The sequence below is a fragment of the Lactuca virosa genome, chromosome 9 (assembly GCF_052849685.1).
Source record: "Lactuca virosa cultivar CGN04683 chromosome 9, Lactuca_virosa_CGN04683_v6, whole genome shotgun sequence".
NCBI classification, from domain to species: domain Eukaryota; kingdom Viridiplantae; phylum Streptophyta; class Magnoliopsida; order Asterales; family Asteraceae; genus Lactuca; species Lactuca virosa.
Genome location: NC_136434.1, coordinates 38,128,517 through 38,149,430, shown reverse-complemented (window position 1 = coordinate 38,149,430; position 20,914 = coordinate 38,128,517). Strand labels below are relative to the sequence as shown.

Sequence of the window (20,914 nt, the reverse complement as noted above, 5' to 3'; positions counted from 1 at the left end):
ATCCCATATTTCGTATCTGATAGTCGTATATTGGTTATGTTATTATCATTCCGGACTTTGAATTGTCAAATTTCATACTCTGAAATATGGGAAAGAAATGTTAAAATGTATTGAGTTGTATATAATAACTGAAATGACAAAAAAACATTTAAGTTTAATTTTTTTTTAAACGACAAATCTAATCTACTCCTAAATCACTCATTAAATTCACTTATGTCCATGACAGAACTTAAATCCTCAACCTCAAGGTGGTCAACATCGGATACCGCTGGCTAGAAGCCATTTGATAAATTTAAAAATCTTTTACGTTATTATCATATATATATATATATATATATATATATATATATATATATATATATATATATATATATATATATATATATATATATCAGTGTTGAAAAAATCGGCCTAGGCGGCCAATTAATCGGCGCCTAGGCGTTTGGCGGTCCTCGACTAATCGGACGTGGTCAAAATCGGTCAAAGCCGAAAATTATCGGAGCTAGGCGGGTCTAGGCGCTCTAATCGGTCAACGCTGTTCAACGAAACTTAAAAACTTTTGAGGGGCTAAATTGTCAAAACGTAAAAATTGATGGTAGGGTTCCTTTCGATTACCCCATTCCATCGCATTCGTTTTTTTTTTCATTTTGAAATTCTCTCTGTCGGACTCAAGGAAGGAAAGAACGAACGCCGCCATGGTCTTCTCCATTCACGGTGTCGTCATCTTCTTCTCCGTCCACCACGCCGCCATCTTCCTCATCTGAAGTTCGTCTGAAGCACATCGGTTACGTTTGAAGTTCGTCGTCTTCTGCTGAAGCTTCTGTGTGAGGCTCCGACGCCTTCTGTTCCTCGTCTGTCGTCTTCTGTTCATCCTCCGACTTCTCCTTCAAGTTAGTCTCCAGTCTCCACTTCTCATTCTTCTATTTGCTATTCGAATTGCAATTTCTAGAAATTATTTGGGGAAGAAAACGGGTTTAACCAATTTCTAGAATTTGTTTAAGCATTTTTTGAACCTAATCTGTTTCCAGTTCAAGTTTCCAACTCTAATCTCTGTTGTGTTATATACCAATTATTAAGTGATATTTCTTGAAATTTTAGGCTTTGTGGATGCATCGAGAGGGTGTTATGGAACAGGAAGAGTGGAGACGACGTTGTTCTTATGTAAACCTAAATCGATTGGGGCATGTTCCAACGCGTCTCAGTATGTGTTCTAGGATAGTTTTCATCCATCTGAAGCTGCCAATCAAGGTTGCAGGGTAACTATTACTTCTGTTTTTCTGTATGTCTGAATTAAAATCATCGATTACAACTTTTATTCAAAAATTCCATATTCAATTTACAGGTATTTGTTTCTATTCATTCCATGATTTAGTAGAATAATTTAGAGTTCAGACTTCGGATCTTGTAAAGCAAAATCACCATTGCTGGAGCTTGTTAATCGAGTTTCATTTACTTGATGATCATAGGGGAAATCGAGTTTCCAAATGGCATACGTGGGTGATGGGTTTTGTGATGTGTGGTGTGTTTCATGGGAGTTGGAAGTCTCTTTTAAGTTTTGTTTTCACGAGACCTGTATATTATTAGTTTAGTCAGTGGGATATCTTAATAATGTTCAATTTTATTCATATGTTTTGGGTTTGTTATGAAATAACTTAACTAGCATGCCAAGTGTTTGAGTAAATGTTTAAGAGAATAAAGTTACACATTGAAAAGAAAAATAAATTATGTATTACATATTTATTATTTGTTAACTTATTTATTTATATTCTTAGGATAAATGTTATATTTATCAAATTTTAATATTATTTTTTAATAATAAATGGTACCCGATTAATCCCCCAATTAATTCTCACCTAACCGATTAATCTCTTGACCCCAGTCCACCGCCGAGCTACCTCTAAGCGATTTCTGCAACCTTGATATATATATATATATATATATATATATATATATATATATATAGAGAGAGAGAGAGAGAGAGAGAAATACAATAAAAAACCATTATTAATAGTTTTACAAAGAATCGAATATTTTTTCAATTTTTAGAGCTTATTCTTTATCGAAAACAAAAAAAAACTAAAAATATCAAAATTCATAACTTCACATTGTGAATACTTATATATTTTTCAGATTCATATTGTGAATCTGCACAAATTCACACTATGAATTTAACAAAAGAAAAAGTAAAATTTTTTTTATCGAATTTGATATCATTTGAAAAAGATAAAAGTTATGAATTTCTGTATTTTTAGTTTTTTTTTTATAGAAAATAAGTTCTAAAAGTTAGAAAAAAAATTGGTTCTTTAGTTCTTTGGTTAATAATGGTAATCTATTGAACCTCACCTTATATATATATATATATATATATATATATATATATATATATATATATATATATATATATATATATATAGTCCGGTTCCGGTGATGACTTTTTTTTCGATGAAGACTCGTGAGAATACCTTAAAAAAATTGAAAAAAAATTTAAAAATACAAATCATAAAATCAAGCATAGTAATATATTGGAGAGAAAAAAAAATTGAAATTTTTTTTTGATCATTAAAATTGAATCATTGATCATAAAAACTGAATCATGGATCATAAAAATGATCAATGCTTCACTTTTAAGGTAGCAAAAAAAATTTCCCAATTTTTTTTCTCTCAAATATAATACTATACTCGATTTTATTTTTTTCAATTTTTTAAGGTGTCCTCACCGAAAAAAAAGTCCTCACATGATCCTGATTATATATATATATATATATATATATATATATATATATATATATATATATATATATATATATATATATATATATATATATATATATAATTTTAGCCTTAACATATCAAAAGGTAATGTTAGAATAAAATGTTTAAAAAAAAAGTGTTTTTTATTGAGTATCCCTATCTTAATTCCTAAAAATATCGGACTCTTACCAAAGAAAAAAAATCTATAAACCAAATATCAAATTACCTAAAAGTTAAAAAGGTCATATTAAAAGATAGTAATGACTATTAAAATAGTTGGAAGTTGATAGGTGTTAATGTAGAAGCATTGGGTTTGAGACATGACAAAATAAAGATCGAGTTTTTATGTTGAGACACAGAGACCTACAAGTTATTAGTGTAGTACGTATGTTTGGGAATTCACTGCACATGCATTTTCCATGCCATCCTATTCGCATTTTCCCATAACAAATAGTTATTTTGTATCTAACATAAACTTTAAAATTTATTTATTTTCACTAAACCAAAACGTTTACCAATCAATATATAATTAAGTTTCAACACAATAAAATATTATATATAGATAGTTCAATTGTAGTCATATGTTTTTAAAAATAGGCATTCTTATGACCTCTTGAAACTATGGAGAATTTTAATCTTAGACATTTTTTCAAATATAAAAATTTAATTCAATTATAGGGTAGTAGAATAATATGATATTGAAATATTAGTTAACTAGATAATGAGAAGTTTTTGTTACAAATTCTATGTTTAGTATTTTACTTTGGTTTTTATTTTGGCCTTCGTAATGGAAGCCTGATGATTGTCGAGTAAAATTTCATACATGATGTCTATGGTAAAAACCTTGACACAATCAAAATATAGATTGTGTTTCGCGATTGGCATTCATAATGGTATGAGTGTTCGTTTAGATGGATCAGTTCGATCCGATACAATTAAGTGAATCCAAATTGATTTCAGTTTTCAAAACATGGATCCGAATAATTCAAACTAAATTTAAATCCAATCTGATCCGATCCAATAACAATTCCGTTGTATCGGTTTTTATAATTCGATTTACAAAATTAAAACGACATATAATTATAATTTTACCCAATTATACAGAAGAAGCAAAAACAAATTATTTAGTTGCAATTTAAAATTTATAGATAACTAGTAATAAGTAATATTATAGTTTAATATATTATAGATAAAAAAACAACTGAAATCCATATTAATATTTTTTATTAGGCATCACTTTTTTAACCTATTTAAAAAAGTAAATTACAAAATTAATATATATATATATATATATATATATATATATATATATATATATATATATATATATATTGTGACATCCCCAAATTTCTCGGCTAGAAAAGACTGATTTAGTTTATGCTTTTAAAATAAAATCAAAGTAATCTTCTAAAAGATGTTGCAGAATTTGTTCCCAAAACAAAATATAATAAAAATTTATCAAAACATTTCTTAAAGAAATATATTTTCATTATATAACAAAACCTCGGGATGTCATGTTCCGATACAGACCAAAAGCATAAACAGTATATTATAAGTCTTACAACAGTTATTTACAACTACTGGCCTATAATCCAAAAATCCCTCGTCATCGTCCAACTATGCTCTGGGTCCACTACCTGTAATGTAAAAAGCTGTGTAGGTCAGGCTTGGGAGCCTGGTGAGCATATAGGGTTTTCAACCCACCAATAATAATAAATTTATTAATTTCATCAACCAACAATAAATTTATTAATTTCATCAAACAACAATAACCCTGATTACTCGTTCCCGTTATCCTCACTTTACGTCCCTAAACACTTATCATAAGGGACCTAGCCTAAAGATTTTCATCGGGGTGACAACACTGCTTTAGGGATTCTTCAGCAATTTATGTCAAATAAGGCAACCATGTGGGGGATGGAGTATATCATTGAACACTAAGTTCACAAACACCTACAGGTTGCGAGCCTGCTAGCGTTCCACTGAACTGTCTAGAAAAGTCTGTGGTCGTCATCTATACTCCGCTAGATGATTGAAACAATAACAATATCGAGGCCTCTCATCATTTTAACACACATCAACTATTTCATCTACGTATGCTTTACCCAACATATTTGTAGATAAAAAAATACATATACAGTTTAGAACTTGTATAAAACATATATTCAACACCCATCTCAAATAAACAAACAATATAATTACACATAGCACATATTTTATAGAAAATACTTCATATTTATGTGTAAGATGAAAGTGACTATACACTCACTTGATTTAACGATAATCGGGCAGCACTTCGTTTCTTAAAATGATCGTTTCCGATGAAACCGGGAGCTTTAATGAAAACCGGGCCTTGCGAGGGTTGAGCTTCAAACCGAAAAGATAAATTTTTCGGGGTCTTCGGACACTTCGGGACGTTCTTCGGGTGTTAGGTATGATCCCGGGGATTTCGGGAGATGTAAAATAGCTTGAAATCACTCAATCTGTCTTTTTACCGTTGTACTACTATAGACGAGACCTTCGATTCTCGTTTAGGTTGTGTCGGCTAAAAATCACTTGATCTAAAATTCGAGTTTTTAGCTGTCTACTGCTAAGCTGAAACTTAGAAAAATCATAACTTCCTCATACGAAGTCAGATTTGGGCATTCTTTTTATGCACGCTCTCGGTTTAACGAACACTACGACTTTTGTTTAGATCGCTAAGGCTAAAAGCACTTTATCGTAAACTCACTTTTTACGTTACACAACGTCGTGCCGGTTCTGTCGCGAAACTTCGACAGGTCATAACTTCTTCGTTATAACTCGGATTTCGGTATTCTTTATATCTCCGGAATCCATATTTCAACCACTACAACTTTCTTCATAGATATCAAGTTTGTCTAACATTTATTTTCGATTCTTATTTTTATCCTTAATTCATTAAATTATAATAATTAAGCATAAAACACATAAAAATCAAATAATACATCTTATTATTTCAAAACAAGTTACAAAGGTTAGCCTAGACTATTACATCATCATTAGTGTCTAGTCTAGAAACACGGCGTTATATATATATATATATATATATATATATATATATATATATATATATATATATATATATATATATATATATATATATATATATATATATAGGTTCAAATGTTTCTCACATCTATTGTGTGCTAGAATGCACCAATAGAAATTTAGTATTAATTATATGTATATTAAATGATATCCATACTTATAACTCATTTTTATGGAAACTAATTAAATTCGTCATTAATGTCAACAATAATATTTTTTCAGAATGAATTCATATCTAGAAGAATGAGAGTGTATTCCAGCAGAATGAGAGTGTATTCTAGTAGAATACACTCTCGTTCTTCATATTCAATGCAACTTTATTGTATTTTAAGTGAGTGAGTTCTGAAACAAAATACGAATTCATATATAAAAACCAAGATGCGAATTCATTATGAAAGAATGTTATTGCTGACATTAATGACAGATTTAATTAGTTTCCATTAAAAGAGAATTATAATTATGGATATCATTTAATATACATATAATTATGGAAATCATTTAATATCTATATTTATTTAATTAAATAATTATTTCATTTATTAAATTCCTATTGGTGCATTATAGCACACAATAAATATAAGAAACAAAATAACTTAGCCCTATATATATATATATATATATATATATATATATATATATATATATATATATATATATATAACAAATTGTTATTCAGTTTTTTTAGATTATTCGATTGTTATTTTATAAACCAAAACCAATCCGCAATCCAAAATAATAATTCGGTTTTTTTGAAAAGCAATCCAAAAATCTGAATATCCAAACCAAATGGTCCAATCCAAATTGTCTAATTGGATAATTCAGTTTTATCTAAACAGTGAACAACCCTACCTAATGGACCATATGACGGACTGACATGAACCGTTTAGATAGTATGATTTACTCTTGTTTTAGGTGTTTGTCGATTATGTAGGAGTAAACAGCAAGAATGATCATTATGGTTATTATTTACATGTGGTTCTTATTTTTTAAAGATAAAAAATAACACTTTTACCCTCTACTTTGCATTTTATATTAGTTTTTATTATTAGTAACTTATCTTATTGAATGGTATACATTACACCCTTTCAAGAAAACCACCAAAAATCTTACTTTTCTTTTCTTATTATTATTGTGCTATGACTACTCAAAATGTAGGATACTACTTGACACATATATTTGCTATCAAACATATTGACAACCGAACTTTTTTGTTTCAGTTTGTAATGTGTAGGTTGATTTTGTTCGGTATAAATTTAACAAACTTAATTAGGATTTAGTACTTATTTGACTTTGACGTGATTGTTTTTTTTTGGAAACGACCATTTCATTAAAAGCACCCAAACAAAGCAAGAAGCTAAGCAGGGGCAAAAAGGGAAAGCAAACAAAAGGGTACAAGAGCAGAAAAAAAGAGAAAGAAATTACATCAAAGAAAATGGAGAATTATACCAATCCACCCGGTTACAAGGAATATCCGATCCCCTACATTTGAACCATAAATACGTCAATGATTTAATGTATTCCACTCCCCTCCATGGTGCAGTGAATATGCCCCGAAATATCTTGTCATTCCTGAATTTCCACTCCCCTCCATTGTTAAACTCAAGTTTGTCAAATTGTTTTGGAGACTGACATTTGTGACTCTTATACTTTTTTTTACCATTTTTTAAACTATTATAACTTGTGATTTTAATACACTATAATTAGATTGTGTGATAATGTTTGATACATAAGTAATTAGATAATAATAAATTAATAAACATATTAAGGATATATGATACGAGTAATCTAGTAAATTTAACCTAATTTACCAGATTGAGACAAACGTGTTAAATCCATAAATCTAAAAGGTGTTTGTATTGCTTATTTGAAAGGTTTTTAGTTTATTACAGTATGACATTAGTAATAAAAAGTTTGAAGTAGTTAGAAAAAAAAATATTTAATAAACAACTATTGATTTAAATAATAACTATTTAATAAGTTACTTCATCTTCACTTATTGATTTATGAATTATTTAAAGATTTTTTGATAAGTTATTTGTTTATTACACATATAAACATAATTGTTAAATACTAAAATATAACTTATTAATTTATTACATTAGACTATGTTTGATATATTAGCTGAAAAGATAGTTGTTAGCTGAAAAGCTAGTTGATAGCTTAAAAACTAACCGATAAAAAATGACGTTTGGTAAAACTAACTGAAATATATAAAATTACATAAAATGACATTTAAAAGTATTTGTTTTTATAATTAATTAAGGATATATTTGAAATATTTTATAAAAACTCCTAAAAAGCTAGTCTAAGTAGTTTTTCAAAAAACTAGCTCATAAGCTACTTTTTGGCTTGCCAAACACAACAACATTAAAAAACTCGAAAAATAAGCTAGTTGTGGCGCGCCAAACACTATAAAAAAAGAATCAATTTTTTTTAAAAAAAAATTATATTTTGATACAGATAAACTAATAAAAACTATTACTAAAGAAAACATAAGTTGATTTATGATAAAACCCTATAATAACAGTGTTTTAAACAAAAATATTCAATGAGAAGAACCATACAACAAAAACAAAAACAAAAAAACAAAACAAAACAAAACAAAATGCTAACCATGACATGCCAAGACCACACTTGAAGTGGATCGGCCTTGATCCAAACCCATTAAGAAATTTTCAACTGCTGATCCAAACATGAACCATAACCCGTAATGTTTTGAATAATTAAACTCAAATCTTTATCACACCGGATCAATGAATTTTCAACCCTTTTATCAGACTCATTACATTATTAAGATTACGTTATAATTGTGCATTACAACACATATAACGAGAATCAAGAAAATGTAAACATTAATTCCAAAACAAACTTCAATTATAGCTTAATAAATAATATTTGAAAAACAAAACAAATGTCTACTATTACAAACATGCATGAAAAAATGTAGACATCAAAATGCATCTAGGCTTTTTGCTTTAGTTGCTATTTTGCTAACACCGTAGCACGTAAACATGAATTGAATTGTTAGAATTTCGACTAATCATTGGTAATTAGGTACTCGTTCTCAAAACAAATCCGTAAATAATTGCAAATGCATGTTAAAGACCGAAACAAACTTAATAATCTAATTAAATACTTAACACTAAAAATGCCACGCTCAAACTTTATAATATGATAGTAGTAACAACAATAAAATCCAAAATCCATAGGAATAAGTTTAGAGGGAGGTCTCATGACGTCTATGATCAATCCATGAGATAGAAAAATTGTTTTTATAGATGACTTCGGACATATAAAATCTCCATCTTAATCTTTAAATTAACAAGTAAGATTTACCATATCAGCTTAAGAAACTTTAATACATATAGGACACATGCTATCAAAATTTTAAAAGGTAAAAAGCCCAACATCACATGGTTATTCAAAAATTTATCAAATAACCATCTTTGGTTATAACTTACCGACTCTTAAAATGGTAATTATATCAACTCGTTTTAATGTCAACATTAGAGGTCAAGTTGGAAATACTATCAATAATTTAACATGGTTTTTCGTATCTCAATCATTAGAAAACTAAAAAAAAAATGTTTAGAAAATTAGTTAACTTGTATTTCTTATTAGATACATATTTCCTTATTTTTTTTATTTGTGGAACAATAAGAATAAATAAAGAAATGTTTGAAACTCAACAACCAACAACTTGAAGTAATAAGTGTAAGTAAAAAACTAAAAATGCAAATCAATATATAAAACCAACCAAGAAAATATATTACATCTTTTCGATACCTCATAAGATTTTTAGAACAGAAGGAATACAATTAATGAGTTGGGAATATTTATTTTTCCATTTGAAACTAAAACTAAAAAGCATTGGAAATAAATGATAAAGAAAGTTAAATAAAAAGTAGCTTTTATATAGAACAATTAAAGTCGAAAAGACATGAATTATTTCCCACAACTGTCGTGTGTCAAGAAGACAAAACCTCATTTATGCAATGCTTCATTTTTTGACACACTATACAAAACCCAAATTAGACCGGAACTTGCAATTGTCCGGATCCAGCTGGCAATGTCACATGGAGCAACACTTTTAAGACTCAGTCAACGTTTTCTATTTTATAATTATTAATTTTTCTTATAATTAATTCATAATTAATTTGCTACTATCCATGCAAATATATATCGAATAAAAGATCCAATTCACATATATATTTAAAAATTACGAATCTACCACATTAGTAAAACTATAATCTAATAATTCCATTGAAAATTTATGGAATTATAATTTATAATTACCTATTTCCAGTGTACGAATTGGATCGTTTAAGAGCTGGAAATGGTTCCCTTTTTGTCTCAATTAAACTCCCACTGAAATATTCTTTATCCTCTGTCACAATCTGTTTTTTAATTCTTCGGTTTTTCCTCAAAACGACAGCGTCCTCAACTGTTGCTTCCTCTGATCCGGTGTTTCTCACACGTGGCAGCATCCTTGACTTGTAGTGTGAAACCAACGAAAAACCCGGGTTGTCTTTTCCGTATGCGCCCGGTCCACAGTCCCGGAAGGAAATCGAACCGCATGAGATCAGCTGCATTAGGACGGATGATGCTTTTATCTTGTTATTGGCCGTTGGATCTGTTTTCTGGTTGTGATCTTCTGTTTCTGGCCGTAGGATTAGGAGCTTACCGTCGGCTTTCATCAACGACTCTAGGGTTTCCGGGCTTGAATCCGACGGCGGTGGTGAAATAATCTCTTCTCTGCTCAGTTCTGAACTCTCGTTTTCGTGAAATGATGCTTTTGATTCCTCTTCTTTGATTTCTTCTTCTTCGTCTTCTTCTTCTTCTCTGATTATTGATCTCCTGCGACGGCGTTTATCGTCGGTTTGAGTTGAGGCGTCGGCGGCGAGTTTACCGGCGGAGGAATCGCCGGTGTAGACTTTATATTCGTGGAGGTCGATTGCGCTCCATGACTGATTCCTCCTACGCCTAACAACCGGGAAATCATCATCACCGGATTTTCCATAGTCCGGCGATAGCGTGTTTTTCGACATGGATGACACATGTGTCTCGGATTTGGAGTTCGACGAGGCTCCTCCGGCTACAACGAGCTCCGATCCTTTCAGAACGTACTCTTGGCCATGGGCTGGGTAAATGTAATCATTCTCCGCCAAATCGTGCCATACAAATCCGTTTTTGTAACTCCTATAACACAGAATTTGAATGAATTAGCTTTCAGGAAGCAGTAATTACATACGCATAACCAGAAACTCACGAGTCATAATCATTTTCAGGATCTAAACATATCGTTGAACTAACCTTTTGGAAGACCATGAGTACAATGCTGCCATTCCTTTTCCACGGAGGGAATTCAGGCGATCGATTACATCTGCAAGACATTTCCAGAATATTTTCAGCAGATCCTTCGCCTCAGAGAGAATTGAGGCGATGGATTACATCCAGAAGATTTCAACAAATCTATAAGAATACATCGGATCACAACTTATTCTCCTTAAACCTCTCTATCGAGCAACTCAAATAACAAACAGTTGCTAAATTTTTTTCACTCACCTCGCAGATGAAGGCCGTCGGAGGAGGAGAGAGGAACCTCGATAAAATGAGGATGTTCAAGGTTACCGTTCCTGGAGAGATAGTAAACGACGGCGACTCTACGTGGTCTATTATTGTCCGGAGGTGGTTCGGTCCAAACTTTGGTGTGTTCAGGGCTGCGTTGAGCACTTCTAGGATCCTTCCATTTCTTAGACATGTGGTGAAGCTCCGTCGTCGTCCTCCCGGACCTCGAAATTGCCTCCATTGAAAAATCTTCTTCTGGAAATGGGTGAAAATGGAAGAAAGAGAGGTGTGTTTATATGTGTCTCTGTGTGTGTGTGAAAGGAGGGAAGGTGTGCGATTAATTCAAAATTGGCCGATGCAGACGACAGACTACCAAACAAAAAAGGACTTGAGGAAGGCCGTGGCTACTCTGCTCTGATGCAACTTATTGTTTTTAAAGGCGTATGGTTACAGAATCCAGAAAGAGTATGCTTTAGCTGTTTGTACATTGTGAATTAAAAATTGTACGGGGTTTTGTGATGGTATTCTTTGAGGTCTGTCTCATAGGCTAACAGCCTAAATGTTTTGCTTATTTTGGTATTTATTTGATTTACAAGATAATTTCTCAGCTGTTTAAAAACTATCCAAAAAGATGTTTAGATTCATTAAATAAGTCAAATCATTATGAGGGTATTTATTTATTTATTAGTTATACTTACACACATTGATTAGATTGAAATAAAAATATAAAAGATATAATGTATATCGCTCATAAAATATTATAAAGTAAAATTTTAATATCATATTTAAACCATATGCTTTAAATTTGTAATTAGGCTGGAGGTAGTGATGTTACACTCCATCATTTTGGCACACTACCACGTAGGCATCACGTGTCTTTTTACCATAAAAATATGGTTTGTTTTACACCCAAAAAATGGGGGAAATGATCAAATGAGAACACCTAAAAGTTGAGAACGTGAGAACACTTCTGTGTCAATCATTTTATAAGGGTAAATTAGACATTTTTCATTTAAATTAAATTTTAACATATTAATATTAAATTATGATTTCCTTAAATCTAACGATAATAAAAGTAACTACCTAAAAAGTGAATTAATCATTTTTTTCTTTTTTCGTTAATAAAAATATTTTTTTATCAGATTTCTTTTTTTAAAACGAGCCTTTTGAATATTCATTCTTTTTTTAACTAACTATTTAAAAAAAACAATATTTTTTCATTTGATTTATACAAAATCTCATTTATAAGTGAACAGTAAACAATATAAATTTACCAATTTATTGAATTAGTTTTCTTTAATCATATTTTTTACAGTTATATTCAAACATGAATAAATATATATTGTTGTTTATGAATATAATTGTAATCATAAATTAATAAAACAAAATATGGAAATCAAAAATCAAATACAATTGTAACTATAAAAGATTAAAACACTTCAATTATATTCGGAAAACAACAAACAATATGGTGAATAAAGAACTAATGCTATATTCATAAATGATGAAACACTTCATAAATGACTATATATATAAAACAATTATATTCATAAATGATTAAAACATTTCGTACATGACTATATATATATATATATATATATATATATATATATATATATATATATATATATATATATATATAAAACAGTTATCTTCACAAATGATAAACACACTCCAGAAAAAAAAAATTGCAACAAGAAATATAAAAATAGAGATCCCAAGTGCCCATCTAACACATGAAAATTCATCACGTTTGTTGCACTTCGTTCTTCCTGTTACATAGTGAATAAGCCAAAAAACAACAAATTAATACTCAAATGAAAATGATTATAATCAAATACAAATGCAAAACCACAAACCTAATGTATTTCCGGTCATTTTAATCGTTAGTGAATAAGATTATAAAGAAATCACTTGTCATACATTATTCCAAATTCTAATTCATGTTTTTATCATCTATGATTATATAACCCTATTCCCTATCATAGAACTAAATCTATGATTAGTAAAAGAAAAACAAACACTAACAGTAATTCCAAAACCAAATATTAATAATGATACTTCAAAAAAAGAGATCAATTGTAGATAAAAGAAAAAAAATGAATAAAATGCATCAAAATAAAGTTAATACAAGAGAGGAGATGTTTGGTTTTTTATGAACATCTACCTATTGTTATAAACTGGAAAGCAGCAGAAGCACCAAAAGGCAAACATGTTGATTCCTCTTTTCTTAATTCACAACACCCAAAACAAAATGCATCAATTCAAAATACACAGTCTATTAGCTTAGTAATCAATCCTACGATATTTTAAAAACAGATGCTAACTAAAATCAATGATGCATATTCAGGTGGGCCTTCCAAAATTATAGAATTAAAAATGAAGAAAATAGGATGTGTGTATACTGGTGACGGGAAGGACGGCGGAATAGGTCTGATAGTCGGCGAACCTTGGGTGTGGGAAGATTTTGACGAATGGCGAGTCACAAAAAACCCTAGTTCCTCAATTCTTTTTATATTATCGTTAGGGAAAAAGGAACAATCTATCACTGCGATTAAATGGGTTGGGGTGATACACACACCACCATGGTGCGATGGTCTGAATATGACTGCAACAAACGATGGCTGGGGGAGGAAGAGATCACGGTATGTAATCGATGACTAGAGCAGAATCGATGCACGACTAGAAAAGCTGATTAAACCATAAACCCTTGAGTTGGCGACTTGTGATGGTCTGATTAGGGTTGCGACACATGATGGTGCTATGGAGGGAGGCTGTGAGAAGAATAAATTATGGAATGCAGACGATGAGGCAGATTATTGATCGAACCCTAAGTATAGAGAGAAAGAGAGAGAGGCGGAGAGGGGGAAGTAATTTGAATGACATTATGAGAGAGATTGAGAAATTATAGGAACGAGTTAAAGTTGCAATTACCATTATAGTCTTATGACCTTTTACAAGTTACACTTTAATACCAGTTGTTTCAACATTTTACACAAATGACCTGTTTGATAATAGCCTCATATCTGAATATTTAGATGGTCCAGATCTGTTCTCGCGTTCTCAACCTTTTAGGTGTTCTCATTTGATCCTACTCCGAAAAAGTGGTGACACACTGTTTTTTTTAATGAATAAAACTTTATATTTTTTTAAAAAGATAATATTTCATTAATTAAAATAAAAGTACCATTATATTGCATATCTTAAAAAAAACTAAAAATTTAGAAAAACAAATTACAAATATTAAACCTACAACTTAATATATATATATATATATATATATATATATATATATATATATCACACATCAAACGATTAAAAACTTGGAAAAAAACTAAAAATTAAAAATGATTAGCGTAACATTTTTTGACGTCCTCCTTCATCGCCAAAATAACTTGAAGCTCATCCCCGATCATATTTGTCGTGTCCATCGCTAGCACTATGACGCTGTCCCTTTGTTTCCGAGTCTCTAAAGGAAGTTGTAAAAATTTATCCATTCTATCTTTTATGTCTTGCACATTCTCACCCATTTCTTTCAATTTATCCGACTCCGACGCTTTGCCCTTGTCTTTGCTATTTGCTTTGTCCCTTCCCATCGGTCGGGGGATGGTGACACTTGAATGGGCTCATCATCGTTGAGATTGAAACCAACACGAAGATCTGATGTACTGTGATCGGATTCAGAAGTTCTTGACCGTTTTAGGCCACTATCGATGTGTTCGTCGCTTTTTTTTTATTTTGCCATTTTTTGTTGCCTTTGAGTAGATTCCAAACTTCAAAAAATTTAAAAGGCTTTTTTTGCTTTTTTTTTGGTAAATGTTAAAAGCTTTCTCCAAAATTACATCGTCATTTTCGCCGTTTTTTCATTGTCGTTTCATGTTGTTATACAAATCGTTAAACAGCATGATTTCTTTGTTCGTCTTTCCCCATTTCAAGTAGACTTGATGTTTAAAACGATATGGTGGTAGGTTCATTCTTTTGTGGAACCTAGCTCTAACGCGCATCCAAAAATGGTCATGTTTTTGGTTCCCTCCCGCCATCGGGTCTTCTGAAACGTCAATCCATGATTGTGCAAATGCTTACACTTCTTGGGGTTCCCATGTTTTAGCATCCACCTTCTCTTTTCTTTTATTTTGTGGTCGAGTGGGTTGAGTTTCTTGAACAAATTCGGGTTCAGAATCGGAAATGGGTGTTTGTTGTTGTGGTTGTGATTATGTTTGTGGAACAAATTCGGGTTGAGAAACAAAATAAAAATGATCAGAATATGGGTCGAGTTGTACTTGTATTTGTGGAAGTGGTTGTGTAGGTCGTTGTGGTTGTGAGATATATTGGGGATAATAAGGAAGCATACCGCCGTAGTGGTAAAAACGGGGTGAAAAATCAGTTGATCGTACGAAGGTCTTGGGGTTGTGATGTTTCTAGTGGGTGTTTTTTGGTTGGTAGGGTTTTGGAAGATGACATCTTGAGAGGATTTGAAACAAAAAAAGGGTAAATTTTGAAGTGTTTGTGAGTAATTTTTGGTTAAAAAACCTTATGTGTGTGTGTGTATATATATATATATATATATATATATATATATATATATATATATATATATATATATAAATTAAAACGAAATTTTTTAAATTAAAACGAAATCAAAAAAAGGATTTCTATGGTTTTATTTATAAATTAAAACGAAATTTTTGGACCGTATTTTTGAGAAGTTTCAATATATATATATATATATATATATATATATATATATATATATATATATATATATATATATATATATATATATATATATATATATTGAAACTTCCCAAAAATACGGTCCAAAAATTTCGTTTTAATTTATAAATAAAACCATAGAAATCCAAATCATCTCATAAAAACATAAGTGAAATTATTTCAAAACATCATATCAATCTCTGTATCAAAATCATATATCCAAATATCAGAGTAAATCATCCCAGGCTAAACACTGTGGTATGTGCGATGCAGTCATCCCGATGTAACGACCCAATTTTCAAAAGAAAATTTTCATTTTTAAATAATCAAAACATTTCCAATAAACCACAAAATCTCAAGTACACTTGTTTTCAAATTCTTAACATCAACAATATTGTTCCAAACATCAGAGTGTCCCATAAAAACGCCTGAGAAAGAGTGCATGCCGCGCCATCAAGCCTTGCCCTTGCCCTTAGGCTCATATGTACCTAAAACAAATCCACAAACTGTAAGCTAATGCTTAGTGAGTTCCCCACAGCATACCCCACGCAATAAACATAATCACATAATCATAATAGCTAAAAAAACTACATAAACCACATAAGCCATGCATACAACATATAGGGATGTCGTGGGCTCGTCCCCACGGTCTTACTCCTGGATGCCATGGGCTCCCCACATGGTCTTACACCTAAGTGTCATGGGCTCCCCCATGGTCTTTAATAGGAAATCCATGGGCTCTCCACATGGTCTTACATTCGGGTGTCATGGGCTCTCCCATGGTCTTTAATAGGAAAGCCATGGGCTCTCCATATGGTCTTACATCCGGGTGGAATGGGCTCTCCCATGGTCTTCCATACAAGCATACCACATATACAACTAGCATACTTCCTAGCACATAACCAGCTATCATGCCACATAATACAACTTCAGCTAGTGTACCACATATCATAAAATGGGCGGGCCTTGGTGCCTTAGACCCATTGGTATGGTCAGGAGACTCACCTCTGACTGCTGAATCTGAAAGCTGCTCTCCTAACAGTCCGTAACCACCTGTGCTGAACAATAATACCATTAACCCAAGGTTAGGGTTGAACATAATCCAATTAAAGAACCCAATCCCCAAGTCCTTTCATAATGGCCCAAAAGTCTCCATTTGCTAATGGGCCCAAAGTCCATGTCCAAAATCACTAAGGCCTCATGGCCCAATAAGGCCCAATCATAGCAATCTCTGGCCCAAAACAGATAAATTGGCCCACTAACTCAAAATATGACCAGGCCCAAAAGGCTTTCAAGTCCAAAACACGTCCAAACTCATCTGAGTGTGTACGCCCTGCGTACCACTCCTGTACGCTCAGCGTACTGAGTCCTAGAGTCGTACGCGTTGCGTACACTATGCTACGCCCAACGTACAAACAGATTAAGCACCTTTTCCATTAAGTGCTTAATACTTGATGTTCCAACGTCTAATCTTTAGATCTGAGTTCATTAAGACGTTCTAAGGCATAAAGTTGGAAACTTTATACCTTTGCATGTTCCATATGCTCCCAACAACCCATTAAGACCTTTCTAAGAGTCTTAATCCATGCATGAGGTCACAACACCCATCAAGACTTAATTTTTATGCTAATAATGAACCTAAGGACCTCAGATATATCCTCCATAAGCTCTGGAGTTGCTCAAAGTCTCAAGAGGTGGTCCAAGAACACAAAAAGGGACCATAAAGAAAACTCTAGCTCTAGAAATGATAATGATGACCAAGGTGAAAGCTTTTTACCTCCTCAAGATTCCTAAGCTACTAAAAATGCAAGATCCAGAAGCCCTTCCTCGTTTAAGCTTGTTTCCTCCTCTTCCTTGAAGCCAATACACCAAAAAGGATGGTGTTTAATCACTCACAAGCTCAAGAACACACACTCTAATGACTTTAGGGTTTTAGGGACGTTTGAGGGTGAAGGAGGCTAGTTAGGGTGAGGCTTAAATGAGATAAGGATGCTTATATAGGTCTTAAGTCCAGAAATTAGGGTTTGGTCCTCTGTCGTGTATGCCCCGCGTACTTATATGTACGCCCCACGTATGCGAAACTCCTCCGCGATCCTTCCTCCATGGTACGCTAAGCGTACCCTTGGGTACGCCCAACGTACTAAAAGGGACCATTTTTGCCAACTGAATTATTAAAATGGATTCAAATGGTTTACCTGATTTGGAGTGTTACAACTCTCTCCCACTTGAACTAGAATTCGTCCTCAAAGTCCGTAGATGCAAACAGATCGGGGTAGTGCTCCCGCATCTCATCCACCGGCTCCCATGTCCATTCGGAGCCTCTTCGGTGCTGCCATTGCACCTTCACCAACTTCACCTCCTTGTTACGAAGAACTGTAGTCTTCCTATCCAAAACCGTAATGGGTCTCTCAATGTAGTTCAGGCTCTCATCCACCTGAATGTCGTCCAATGAAATAATTGCAGCCTCGTCTGTGACACACTTCCGAAGCTGAGATACATGGAAGGTGTTATGTATCTGGTTGAGCTCGTCCGGTAGATCCAAACAGTAAGCCACCTTGCTCACCCGGGGCGAAATCCTGAATGGTCCAATATAGCGGGGCCCTAGCTTGCCCCTCTTTTGAAATCTAATGACACCCTTACATGGTAACACTTTCAACAAAAAAAATCTCCCACCTGAAACTCGAGGTCCGATCGGTGCCGGTCAGCATAGATTTTTTGACGGCTCTGTGCGACTCATAGTCGGTCGCACACCTCCTAAATCAACTCGGTAGTCTTGAGCACCACTTCGGTGCTCCTCATGACTCGGTGCCCTACCTCACCCATTAAACAGGGGTCCTACACCTCCGACCATATAACATCTCAAACGGGGGTCGGTCGATACTAGCATGTTAACTATTGTTATATGAAAACTCGGCTAGTGGGAGGTATGTATCCCAACTCCCTCCAAAATCCAACACTCATGCCTGAAGCATATCCTCGAGTATCTAGATCGTCCTCTCACTCTGGCCATCTGTCTGGGGGTGGTACGCCGTTCTAAAATGTAACTGAGTGCCCAACTCCTCGTGGAACTTATTCCAGAATCTAGATGTAAATCGGACATCCCGGTCGGAGACTACTGACACTGGCACTCCGTGCCTAGCCACTACCTCTCGCACATAAATATCTGCTAATTTCTCAGCAGAGATGCTCTTGGAGATCGGAATAAAGTGGGCACTCTTCATCAATCTGTCCACGATAACCCATATGGCATCCACACCCCTCGCTGTCCTCGGTAACTTCGTGATGAAGTCCATAGTGATCTCTTCCCATTTCCACATGGGAATGGGTAGCGGCTGAACCTTGCCATGAGGCCGCTGATGTTCGGCCTTGACCTTCCTGCAGGTCAAGCATCGCTCCATAGACCAGGAGATCTCCCGCTTCATGCAGGGCCACTAGTAACTCAGTCTCAGGTCTTTATACATCTTCGTGGCCCCCGGTGAATAGAGAACTTGGATTTGTGTGTCTCCTCTAAAATCTTCTGCCTCACACCCCCAGTTACCGGTACCCACACCCGGCCATACTATGTCAGAAGACCTCGGCTATCCCCAACAAATAAGGGATACTGACCCCGAATCCGCTCTATCTTCCAATTCTCTTTCTTCACACCCTCGACCTGAGCTTGCTTGATCATGTCCAACAATGGAGAGATCACCATAATCCTCAAACAAACATCCCCGATCGGTGCTCTTGCCGCTTTGCGGCTCAAAGCATCGGCCACCACATTGGCCTTCCTTGGATGGTACAAAATCTCGCAATCATAGTCCTTCAGTACATCCAACCACCTCCTCTGCCACATGTTCAGGTTCTGCTGATCCATCAAATACTTCAAACTTTTGTGATCAGTGAAGATGGTGCACCGAACTCCATACAAGTAGTGTCTCCAAATCTTGAGGGCGAACACCACTGCCCCCAATTCCAGGCCGTAAGTGGGATAGTTCGCCTCGTGAGGCTTCAACTGCCTCGAGGTGTAAGTAATCACATCTCCCTCTGCATCAGTACCGCCCCTAACCATGAGATCGATGCATCACAATATACGACCAAATCATCCAGCCCCTCCGGTAGCACTAGAATCGGGGCCTCGCATAACTTCTGCCTTAGGGTCTCGAAGGCCGACTGCTGGTTCGGGCCCCACCGGAAAGTCACATTATTCATGGTCAAACGGGTAAAAGGCACGACGATCTTGGAGAAACCCTGGATGAATCTCCGATAATAGCCCACTAAACCCAAGAAGCTGCGGATCTTAGATGCATTCTTCGGTACTTCCCACCTCATCACTGCCTCAACCTTGGCTAGATCCACCGAAATACCCTCCTGGTTGATGATGTGCCCCAAAAACTGCACCTCTCACAGCCAGAAATCACACTTTGAGAACTTGGCATAAACCCTTTCCGTTCTCAGTGTCTCCAATACCTCCCTCAGATGCTGTTCATGTTGCTCATTGGTCTTAGAATAGACCAGGATATCATCTATAAAAACGATCACCGACCGGTCCAGTATTGGTCTACACACCCTGTTCATGAGATCCATGAACGCCGCTGGAGCATTGGTGAGCCCGGATGGAATCATCACAAACTCATAATGCCCATACCGAGTCTTGAAAGTTGTCTTAGGTATATCCTCATCTCGAATCCTAATCTGATGGTACCCCGACCGGAGATCAATCTTGGAAAACCAAGATGCACCCTACAACTGATCGAACAAATCATTGATACTGGGTAGCGGATAACGGTTTTTCACCGTTAGTTTGTTCAACTCTCGATAATCAATACACATC

The 20,914-nt window shown here is 33.9% G+C and overlaps 1 protein-coding gene and 1 long non-coding RNA gene across 2 annotated transcripts; one reads left to right on the top strand and one right to left on the bottom strand.

Moving 5' to 3' along the window:
* The first annotated feature begins 662 nt into the window (after positions 1-662).
* On the top strand, positions 663-1,627 carry LOC145135737 (uncharacterized). The gene is made up of 3 exons (XR_013720009.1): positions 663-890; positions 1,099-1,248; positions 1,343-1,627. It is a non-coding gene; the product is annotated as an uncharacterized LOC145135737 (long non-coding RNA).
* Positions 1,628-9,988: 8,361 nt separating this feature from the next.
* Positions 9,989-11,768, bottom strand: LOC145137890 (protein SOSEKI 5-like). Its single transcript, XM_079072031.1, has 3 exons — positions 11,386-11,768; positions 11,134-11,203; positions 9,989-11,019 (listed from the first exon to the last, which is right to left on the bottom strand). Exons 1-3 carry the CDS (start codon positions 11,627-11,629, stop codon positions 10,113-10,115), a joined length of 1,221 nt encoding a protein of 406 aa, XP_078928157.1. The 5' UTR covers positions 11,630-11,768; the 3' UTR covers positions 9,989-10,112.
* Between the last annotated feature and the right edge of the window lie 9,146 nt (positions 11,769-20,914).

What these genes read in the sequence shown, in the direction of transcription:
- LOC145137890 (XM_079072031.1), bottom strand. Translation starts at nt 11,629, where the DNA reads ATGGAGGCAATTTCGAGGTCCGGGAGGACGACGACGGAGCTTCACCAC. An exon ending in CGACGGCCTTCATCTGCGAG is followed by an intron (nt 11,204 to 11,385) that starts GTGAGTGAAAAA and finishes AATGTCTTGCAG; the next exon opens with ATGTAATCGATCGCCTGAAT. An exon ending in TACTCATGGTCTTCCAAAAG is followed by an intron (nt 11,020 to 11,133) that starts GTTAGTTCAACG and finishes TCTGTGTTATAG; the next exon opens with GAGTTACAAAAACGGATTTG.